The 10,523-nt window shown below is 51.4% G+C and overlaps 1 protein-coding gene and 2 non-coding genes across 7 annotated transcripts in view; 1 reads left to right on the top strand and 2 right to left on the bottom strand.

Annotated features, from left to right (window-relative positions):
- Window positions 1-10,523, bottom strand: part of VAC14 (Vac14, PIKFYVE complex component) — an 89,629-nt gene that overhangs the window by 47,348 nt on the left and 31,758 nt on the right. For all 5 annotated transcript variants that reach the window (XM_017740904.1, XM_017740908.1, XM_017740907.1 and 2 more), the window contains 9 exons: window positions 9,465-9,615; window positions 8,675-8,842; window positions 7,922-7,984; window positions 6,826-6,933; window positions 5,955-6,064; window positions 4,893-4,999; window positions 3,745-3,879; window positions 3,343-3,495; window positions 1,207-1,261 (listed from right to left, as the gene is read on the bottom strand). In XM_017740904.1, the coding sequence (XP_017596393.1) occupies window positions 1,207-1,261; window positions 3,343-3,495; window positions 3,745-3,879; window positions 4,893-4,999; window positions 5,955-6,064; window positions 6,826-6,933; window positions 7,922-7,984; window positions 8,675-8,842; window positions 9,465-9,615 (1,050 nt within the window). The remainder of the gene's footprint in view (window positions 1-1,206; window positions 1,262-3,342; window positions 3,496-3,744; window positions 3,880-4,892; window positions 5,000-5,954; window positions 6,065-6,825; window positions 6,934-7,921; window positions 7,985-8,674; window positions 8,843-9,464; window positions 9,616-10,523) is intronic.
- TRNAG-GCC lies at window positions 2,257-2,327 on the bottom strand. Its single transcript has one exon. It is a non-coding gene; the product is annotated as a tRNA-Gly (tRNA).
- On the top strand, window positions 10,424-10,494 carry TRNAG-GCC. The gene has a single exon. It is a non-coding gene; the product is annotated as a tRNA-Gly (tRNA).

The following is a 10,523-nucleotide window of genomic DNA, read 5'->3' as shown; positions in this document are numbered from 1 at the left end:
AAAAGGGTTTAGGAGGGCTCAAGAAAAAGCCCCTCTGCAAAACCAGGTCTCTTAGAGATATGGAGGGTCTTGCCTTCTGTCCCAGATGGTTTTCCCTGGTGCTTGAGGTGCTGACAGAGCATTTCAGCTCAAGCAGCTGTTCTCCTCCTGGCTCTCAGTGACACTGGGACAAGTCATCCCAGCTCTCCCTGCTTCTGTCCCTCTTCAGTTTTCACTCCCTCTCTCCCTCACGTGCAAGATCTTCAGCACAGAGCCACCATGGCTATCACTTGTCCTCCTGACTCGATGCCTCTTCTTTTTCTTCCCCCACCCTCTTTCCCATTTCAGCCCTATGCACATCCACTTCTGCACTTGCTAAACTTCAAGAGCTGAGCAGGGTCAGGATACGGCAACCACAAAAAAGCCAGGGAAAATCATTTAACCACCATAAACCAACATTTAGGTGCAAATGAAATGACCTGTACTTCCATGAGAGAAAAAAAATTAAGGGCATCATTAAGACCAAGGAGTAGCTGGGCTGTGCAGAAGTGCAAAAAAAGGAACAGAGAGTACAGACCATCAACCTGAAAAGCTGACGCTTGCACTGCTCTGGGATGTGTTGTGATGGGCATCACGCTGTTAGGAAGCAGCTAAAGCAAGGCATCCTATTTTGGGGATCACGAAAACAAATAAAAATAAGCATCAGCACAATGAAGTGTTGGAACTCACTACCTCAGAGTAAAGGAACTGCAGGCAGCAGGAGGAAAGGAAAGCTATTAGAACAGATGGATTTGGCCCCCAATTCAGACAGCTGGATGGGAAGAAAGGTATTTGCAGGAGAGATGATTTAGATGAAGTATTGGGAGAGATCATGCTGGGCACAGAACTGGTGCAGGGCTGACTAATGCCACACAAGGCTGGCAGGAGGCCAAGACCTGTGCAGCCCTAGGTCCAGCCCCATAGCCCTGTGCCGTGGTGGGCCGCCAAGACAGCAGCATGGAACTGGGTCAGTCTCTTTGGGGGAAGAAACACCTCAGTTCATCCTAAAGTCAAGTCATTTTGGTGTAAATACACCAGAGAGAAGCAATTCCTAGAGCATCCCCAGTCATCCACCCTACTGGAACCAAGAGACCCCCATCTGTCTCCCAGCCCAGCATCTGTCAGTCATTGTCTGTACCCTAAGAAGCTTTCTCCTCAAGTCCCTCTGAAGCAACAAACAGACCCTACCTGGTTACTGTGAAGACTCCGCTGTTGCTGGAGTCACCAGATGCATCCAGAGAACCTGGGGGCAGAAAAACAGGAGACACAGCTAGTGGGGTGATGGGGAAGGTAGACAGCAGGACTGGGAGGCTGGAGAGCTGCATGACCTTCTGCAAAGATATCACCAGTCATGGCCTGAGGGTCCAGGGACCCAAGGGATCCCTCCTGCCTACAGTAAGCATTCTACACTCCTTGTCAAGCCCTTCCCTGCTGCCAGACAAGCTGGTACAGAACTGCACTTACCCAGCAAAATGCAAGTGGGCACAGCTTCAGATCTCTGCCCCAAACTGGGTCCCCTCCTCTGTAACAGAGGCCCAGACACATCCTGCTGATGGTTTCAACCATTCTTAAAGAAGTAGCTCAGAACTGCAGAGCTGCCTTTGACTCTCCTGATTTCAATGCCTAAAGATACCACATGCACAGTGAAGGTAGAATCCAACCCAGGACATCTCCACCTGGCCACAGCCTGACTCCACATCGAAGCTAAGTGACTCAAACAGCTTTCCAACCTCTGCTCCCTGCTAAAACTGGGTCTTACAAGCATGGTGACAAAGCATGACAAGATGAACTTGACTCTTTGTGCCCCCTTGTGCCAACAGCCTCTATTCACACAAGCAACATCACTCCATCAGCATGCCTGGACAGCAGAGCTGAGTTTCTCATAGAAAGGCATCAGTTTTATCTGATCCTGCCTGCTTCAAGGTGCAATTTGACACCAGAGGGGCTAAGAATAAAGCAATTAAGCTTTCTGTTGATATTTTAAAGCCCTTCTGTGACAAATTTTAATACAAGAAGGTATTCTTGGGACAAACAAGGAATAAAAAAGTTTTTGCTGCTGTGCTACAGCAGTAAATTTTTCTGCTTTCTCTCTTCTAGTAAGAAAACCTGTACAGAGTTAGGTAATGAAAGCTCTTGCACCTTTATTGAAGACTAAGATGCTTATTTAGACTGGTATTTTGAGGTGCCTGGGTCCACATTATGGATAGAAATAAAAAAAAGGAGGAGGAAAAAGAGCACTGCATTGGCCGGGAATCGAACCCGGGCCTCCCGCGTGGCAGGCGAGAATTCTACCACTGAACCACCAATGCTGTCCTGCACGCTGCCTCCGCGCTTGCCGCTTCCTCCTGCCACCCCAAACGCCACCCATGCCCGCACTGCCACCCCTGCCAGCCGCACCCTGCCTCGGCAGCCCCCCTGGCAGCTCCCCGCCTTGCACTGCTGCTGTTGGACAAGAAAACCCTTCAGTCTTAATCCCATCCTCCTGCTCCCTCTCATGGCAGGATTTTCCAAAAGCCACTGGTGGGCGTGTCATAAGGAGAGCACCGGGCTGAAGGTGCAGCTTTAGAAGAACACCTATCAGCCCTCGTGATTTAAACACTAACACATATTTCATACATCTGGACAACAAAGATGTGTTGTGCCAGAAGAAACGTTTAGTCATGCCAGCACAACAGCATCCAAGGGATGTTGGAGGGCTAACACCACTGCTGTTCCCAGGCATTGATTCATAGGGACCCCTTAGTTTCTTTTCACTTGAACCCTCCTTCAGGTCTCCTATCCCACTTGCAAACTTCTGCCTTTTATGTGCTGGAAATCTTAGGACTGGGACAATACCTGCCAGATGGTCTGGAGAGCACCATGAATCTGGAAAGGATCCAAAATTCTTCTCCTTTTTGTTCTCAACCCTTCCCCACCACAGACATTCTCCATGCACATGTTGATGCTCTACCAGGACTAACACAGCTCTCTGAGTTCTCCTTTGGGTGACGATAGCTGCTCCCAAACTAAAAGTTATCTTTTTCAGGTCAACTTGATGACTAAGTTGAAGGGGAGCATGGTGAGAGGATGGGGATGCTCACCAGGGCACGCAGCACTGCAGCACCACTTGGGCTCCAGGTCAGAGCAATGACCCTCTTATGCAGACTACAACAAACGTGTCTGTCTCAGCAGAGGATCATCTGTGCAACAGGTCTCCAAAGAAAGCATAGAGATCCCATGTGCTCTGAGCTGCTTTAGGACACCAAATCAACTCAAGAACTTCTCTTGAGAACATTCCCTTGACCTTCCTCACACCTCTAATGGCCCAGACCAACTGAGACTCACCGGTGGTCACTGCCTCTGGCTTGGAGAGGGATTCCTCTGAGGTGGGCTCTGCTGGTATAGTCATTGATGGCTTGGCCTCATCCATTTCATCATCCTCTGGGATGACCAGCTTCATCAGGCTCTGGTTGCACACGTTCGCCACCTCCTTGATGTCTGAGTGAAGGCAGTGTAAGGAACACGCAGTCCCACACACGGGCAGGTGCCAGCCACAGAAAAGCCACTGCAGCTCCACCCAGCTACCGCAACCCCCCTCACATCCAAAGGGCCAATGTGGGCGTTAGCACTTGGTGGGAGAACTTCTCCTGGACCTGCACTCCAGGGGCAGGAAACAGGCACTGGAACAGGCACTTCCCTGTGGGTTGCTGTGGCAGGAATGGGAGCAGCTCTGAGTTACAAGGATACTCTTCTTGCGATCATCGTAGGAGAGACACGGCAGGACAGCGGTCAGGATCCCTGAGGAGTAAGGCAGCATCACCCGGCCAGCCAGCTGGATGAACTCCCGCATCCAGCACATGGCTGTCAGCTGGATCAGCTCATCTGGAAGACATGGGACAAGCAAAGGTGAGGCAAAGGGCAGCACTGGCTCCAAAGGCCAAGAACCACCTGCAAGCAGGGAGCTGCCTCTGCTCTATCCTGAGAGATCTTCATCTGGGACAGTTTAGTCCCAGAGGAGATCAGTAAGACCTGAATCTGCAGTGAGCTTGAGATTAAACACAATCATTAGGTTTCAGTTACCCCAGTTCTACCCTTAATGCAGGTTTCCTAATTTACAAGTATTCTGTCAAGCTTCCCAACACATAAGGGTATTTCTTTGGTCCCACCCACTGCAGCTGTGGGTCTGGGTCAAACATCATTCCTAGAGCTGGGGTTTTAACAGCCTCCCCAAATTCTGGAAGAGGCACCACCGCCAAGGCACTCTGCTGATGCAAGGCCAGATTTTAAGCTTAACAGTGTAAATTCATTGGGAGTCAGTTTAATCAAGAACAACCAGTCTCAGTCTATCTATACTTTTCTGTCCCCCAAGAAACCCACTCCCATTGAGCAACATTTAAAGAGCAGTTTAAGCTTAATGAGCACAACTAGGGAACAAGATCATTCTCAGGAAACACATCCAGCTGCAGCTGTGACTCTCTGCCACTGCTTATACAGCAGACCCATGGGAGCTACAGTGCAGCACTGGCACAACCACACACATCCTTAACTATCTGACCTATGCACCAAATGTCACCAGAGGTTACAGTAAGACCTTACAGAGATCCTCCTAGCAGTGCTGGATATCCACAGGTGCCAAATATTTTTCTTTTAGGCCCCTCTGTTTTGGAGGATGCCAGACCTATGTTGTGGCTGTGTGATCTGCAGTACAAAAGCAGTTGTGCCAACTTCAGGAAAGCTGCCTGTTCCCCACTTCCAGCAGAATTTTCATGCACAGTGACAAAAAAAAGGCAAGCAACTGAGCTAGTGAACAGCCTGCTGGAAAACTCCTGGCCTGAATCTACAGTGGGCACCACAAATCAGGAGGCTGGTGCTACTGCCCGGTCCTGTGCACTCACCTGCCGCCTGGCAGTGGATCACCAGGATATTGGCCATTTCTGCAAATTTCACACTGGAGGGATTCTTCTTGATCTCCTTGAGGAATTCCCCAAGAGCCACCTCGCACCTGTAGAGACGCAGAGCAGCTGGTCAGAACTTGGTTGCCTTAGAGCAATTAGGAAGAACTTATGGAGACTGTCTTCTGCAGGTACACATGGAAGGATGCTGGTGGCACGGCAGAAGTGTCTCCACACAGGAGCAGGGTCAGGAAAGATGATGCTGACAAGCTCACCCTGCCCCACAGCAGACTGCACACAGCTGCAAGGACAGAGGTGATGGCAGCCCAGAGGCCCCCCCAGCTTCCCACAACTCCCCCACCGCCACACAGGCTCTGTGGGTATGGAGGTGCCTGGGATAAGGAGCAGGGGGGCAGGTGACAGCCAAAGCTTTCAGTGCTTGTTCCTTGACATGGGGATGCTGGAAAAAAAGAGATATGGGTAGGATCCAGAAAGGCCTGGCAGCAGGAGAGACCCAGGCTGGTCTCACCACTTACTTATGCCCTACAAAACCAGTCCAGCCACTCTCTCCCAGCACAAAATGCCAAGATCCTCTGACCTCCCTGAGAACACGCAGACATTCCTGCACTTCAAAATGCCTCTGTCTTGGGACCAGCAGCAGTATCTGTGGAGCAAGCTCCCAATCCTTGCTTCTCTTCTCCACCCAGGAGATACTGGGCTGGAGCTCTGCTTTGCCAAGAGAAGCTGTCATGCTGCAAGTTTCTTCAGAGAGCTCACGCCCATCCCAGAACCACACACCAGGCTCTGTGACTCCAACATCAGGTGCTTGGAAGCCAACAACTCAACCAAGCCAAAACAGTTTGTCCCCCAGTGTAGAGTATGGTCACGGGATGGGGGAGGACCTTGTCAAAGACACTCTGATCCACTGCCCAAGCCAATCTGTCTCCCACCACATACATGGAGCTTCACTGCAGTTACACAGAAGAATTGCAAACCAATAGCAAAAGTGATGGATGAACAGCGAACATCACACAGCCCTCATGCCCAGCCCGCCTCCACACTCACATTTTCCGTATCTCCTTGCTGTTGTCTCCCAGGATCTGGAAGAGTCCATCTAGGATTTCTGGCAGGTAATCCAAGAGGTTGATATCAGGCACAGACTCTAAGACCAGGATCTAGATCAGGGAGGAATACGAAAGAAGAGGTGAGTTTTGGAGATGCGGACTAACATCACCAGCACAAATCTGGCAGGATACTGAGGAATTCAGAGCTGAGCTGTGTGGGATGGGGGGGAAGAAAAAGAGGACACTGTGGAGTTGCCCATCTCGGGAAACAGCTGAGCTAGCACAGCAAGCAAGCAATCAGCCTGCAGCAGTGCTACCTTTCCAATCACAGCTCTGCAAAACAAAGCAGGGATCAGGAATGACTACCAAGACGCATCCAGGCAGACCTGGGATGGCTGAGAGAGCACAGGGGAACACATCTCCCCATACTCTGGCCAGGCACCAAGAGCTCCTGCCTTGCAGAGAAAGGAGAGAGCAAGTGGAGATCCCTTGCCTCCTGGAGAGCAACATCCCTCCATCACCTCTGCGTGATGGAAAGCAGCCTAGCGCTATCCCTTGGGAGACTGTAACCTCTAGAGCACAGTATGTCTATTTATACAAGCAACACTTTAAGTGTACTTTCTACAATGCCCTGAGCAGGCTGGTAGAAGCGCAGTGCCACGTCACTGTGACTGCAACAACAAGGTGACAAGGGAGCTGCCCTTTTAAAGAAGCAGGTAAAAAACTCTGCTGGCTTAAAAACCTGCTGAGGTAAGTCCAGGAGCTCACACATCACTGTGGATACCTGCAGTTTGCCTGGACATGGGAAGCTGATGGGACACAACGTCCTGGAGTTCAGACTGGCAGGCACACATGGCACCCCGTGTACCTACCCAGGATATGATGAACTGGCGGGCGTACTGGTTGTTGGAGTAAATCCTCTCACGCAGCAGCGGGATGAAGCCTACCAGGTCGAACTGGTTGCTCTCTGTCACGATATCCTGCAGAGCCCAAGCAGAGGGTGTTAGGATGCCTAACAACACACGTCCATGCAGCAGCCCTCCCACCCTGTATTTTTAAGGCACGTGACAGGAAAAGGATAACAAGCATGAGTCTGCATGTCAGGAGACCTGGGGAGAAGGAATCATGCAGTTTATTCAGGCAATGAGCTGGCAATTCCCCTCAGGCAGAGACTAATGCTGAGCAGGACCCAGAGAGGGATGCTCCTGACTGCTGTGACAGCCTGGCTGAACAGGAAGCTGGGAAGCTTCTCTGATTCACGCCTCAGTGCTGTGCTGCACACATGAGCAAGCACTTCTGATGTAGCCACGTGGATATGGGTGGCAGAGTCCCCTCACTTCCCTTTACAGCTCTTTCCACATGCTTGGTGGATTTTGCTGCATGGCCGAGTCCCTGGGCCTGGTGCAGTGGAGCACATCTCCCAGCAGGAAGGTTTGCAGAGGAGACTGAGTTAACTGCTGTGATAACAAGGAGCAAGGGCAGGACCTGGCAGGGAGTAGCTCACCTCTGAACAGCAGCAGAAAAGGAACTGGGAGGTCTGTGGCAGTAAAAGACCATCAGCAGGCAGAACAGGAACGGGAACCAAGCCCACACCTTGAAGCAGCAGCAGCAGCTCCACTCATATCACAACTCCCTTAGGCAAGGGAGGGAGAGCAGAGGAGCAGCCCTTCTGCTGCCTGGCACAGCACTGCAACCCTCAGACTCAAACCTTGCTTCCACCAGCTCCCACGAGCTGAATGCACGCATGCCACTGGGATAACCCACGAGGCCCTACATCCGGCTGCCTGAGAAGGCTACCAGAGCCTTGATCGAAGAGGCTGCAGCCAGTGAGAGAAAAAAATATTCTGACAGCAGCCACAGGACTGAGGTGGGATGGCTTTAGCAGCTGCAGCCTCAGGGACTGACATATCCCCAGCCAGGACATGCCTCCAGCTTGCACCAAGGACTCTCAGCAGAGAGCAAAAATACCTTGAGCAGCCGATCGAGGAGCTCAGAGCCACTTTTGACATTTGGGTCAGGATCAGCAGCCAGCTGTGAAAGACAGAAACAAAGAGACGTTGCAACAGCAGGTCCCAGGTCTGCTCCCTGTTCTGCAGCGCAGCTCACAACAGGCTCACAGGACTGTTACTCTCCTTTGACAACACAGGGACAGACATACAGAAGTCCCTTTATCTCCAACTTCTCATTAGGCTCCAAAAAATTCTCCTGAGAGACTTCTTAAGGGAGAGATCAAGCACACATCACCTCCCCCAGCTATGCAGGTTTTCATGGGCCAGCAGTCACTCCCAAGGAACAGAGAAGTGCAGGTTACCAGTGAAAATCTGCAAAGGCAGACATGCACAGACATAGTTTTGACACTACAGACCCCACAAAGCCAAACTGCTGCAGATCCACCTTGCCTGCAGCAGTTCTCTCAGCCTCATTTTCTAGTACCATTCAACAAGGAGCAGGAGAATACATCCTGGAGGCGAGGACAGAGAACAAGGTATCTGACAGTCAACTTCATACCCACAGTATCAGCGGCTACTGTGTAGAAACTGCTCATTTTGCTGATCCTTGTGGGTCCCTTCCAACTCAGAATATTCTGTGACTCTGTCCTTCAGACCTGTCTGGGTCAAAGTAAATCAGTTTGCTTGGAAAAAAAACCTTGAACAATTTGGTTTGGAGATGATGAGGACTAGTCCTCGAAAAGCACATGGGGATTAAGAGGAAGCTTCTTACCTTGCTGAGGCCATCGAAGAGCACGTTGAAGTGCGGGAGGACAGAGCCCCTGGCCACCTTGACAATGTTGTAGAGAGCCTCGCAGGCGTAGTACCGCAGTCGACTGTCAGCATCATTGAAACACGTCAGCACTGGCTCAATCAGCTCTTTCAGGTACAGCCCAGAGTCCTGGGGGCACAAGGAGACTGGTTAGCTAAGGACCATGCCACAGCGAGTGGGAAGAGATGCCCTGGAATACACTGCAAATATTCAGGCCTGTGATGGCTTTAGTGCACCTATGCCAGCCAGGATTTACTAATGAATTTTGAATTTTATTACTGAATTTTTTTATTCAGGTACAGTGAGAAGCGATCAGGTTTGCTGGGCATCTGCCTCATCTCCTGCCTGCAGGGCAGAGGGAGCCAGGGATGGATTTCTGTAAGGGCCAGTGTCAGCAGTGCACAGCAGGAAATGGAAGGGCTGAAACTCTTGTCCGCTCTTTTAACACAAACTAGCACCCAACCAGCTGAGTCTAGTCCTGCTGCTGGAGACTGAAGATGGACAGAAGCCCTTTAACCACACTTAAGCAGCTGCCAAGATGTAACCCAGGCCAGAAAGTGCGCCTGGGCCCAAAGGGTGTGGCTGGGTGTGCTGGGAAAACTCCAACACAACCCAGTTGTAGGCTGCAATAGCAGGAGGGAGCCAGGGAACTGCGGGGCCACCAGCCCGAGTCTCCCCATCACACTGACCCAAGAGGAGCTGCTGTTCTCTCACCGCAACCTGCACAAGCCAAAAAACCCATCACACCTACCTTGCCAAGGGCAATGGAGCAAGCAGCGAGGCCAATGAGTCCCCCTTTCCGGCTGTGGGGGTGCTGGGAGAGCGCAAACTCCTGTGACAGGATCTGGATCACGTGTTTGATCTGGGATGTGTTGTTCTGAGCCACAAACTCTCGCACCAGCCTGGGGAGAGGAGCAAGAGGCACACAGGGAGGTTTAGGTTCTGCCTGATACAAACATTGAGGGGCTTGGTGTCAGAGACAGGGACTTTCAGCCACAACAAGCACCAGAGAAAGCAGTACTGAAATCCAGAATGCTGAAGGAACCCAAAAGCAAAACCAGAGCTCTCCCCTCCTTCCTGCTCACATTCACCAGCAGCTCCCTGCCCTCCTGCTCCTCTAGCCTGCAGCCTCCTACACCGTTCACAAACTCTCAGCCCAGGATGTGCTCTCAGGGGCCAACCCAGTGCAGCTGTGTGCTTGCAGAGAAGTTACCAGGTCTACACAGCTCCTCCAACAGGGCAGGTTTTCAGGGTCATTCACCCCCAGCATGGCACAGAATGGGAGCCCAGCACGCACCCAGAGTGCTGGTGGCTTGGCAGGGAATTGCTGCCCACCAGACCCACACACAGTGCCATGGTTTTGGACCCTTCCAGCCACCCATAAGTGCTTCAGTTAACATCCCATATATATAACTTTACTACTAACAGTATATTTCAATATTCTTAAAACAGCCCAAGACTTTACAAAATGCCAACACAGTTTCCATATACAATACCTGCTCCTCCCCAGAAACTTGCAGGTCGTTACCCAGAGATAATTAACACATCAGTCGCGGATGAAGAGATCCATATCCCTGCTCCTGCCTACAGAACTGCTTCCAGGTCCCAGCTTGCCCAACCAGCTCTTCAGCCCCAGTTTGCTGTTGGCAGGGCCCTTGGCCAGGCAGGGAGGCACAGGCAGCTGTGCAGGCAGCTGTGCAGGCAGCTGGAGCATTGGTGGTTCAGTGGTAGAATTCTCGCCTGCCACGCGGGAGGCCCGGGTTCGATTCCCGGCCAATGCAACAGCTGTAACTTTTTGGACCCGTGTGCT

Source organism: Corvus brachyrhynchos, unplaced genomic scaffold, assembly GCF_000691975.1.
Source record: "Corvus brachyrhynchos isolate BGI_N302 unplaced genomic scaffold, ASM69197v1 scaffold26, whole genome shotgun sequence".
Taxonomy (NCBI): domain Eukaryota; kingdom Metazoa; phylum Chordata; class Aves; order Passeriformes; family Corvidae; genus Corvus; species Corvus brachyrhynchos.
The sequence above is the reverse complement of the archived record's forward strand: the minus strand, read 5'-3'. Positions and strand labels throughout refer to the sequence as shown.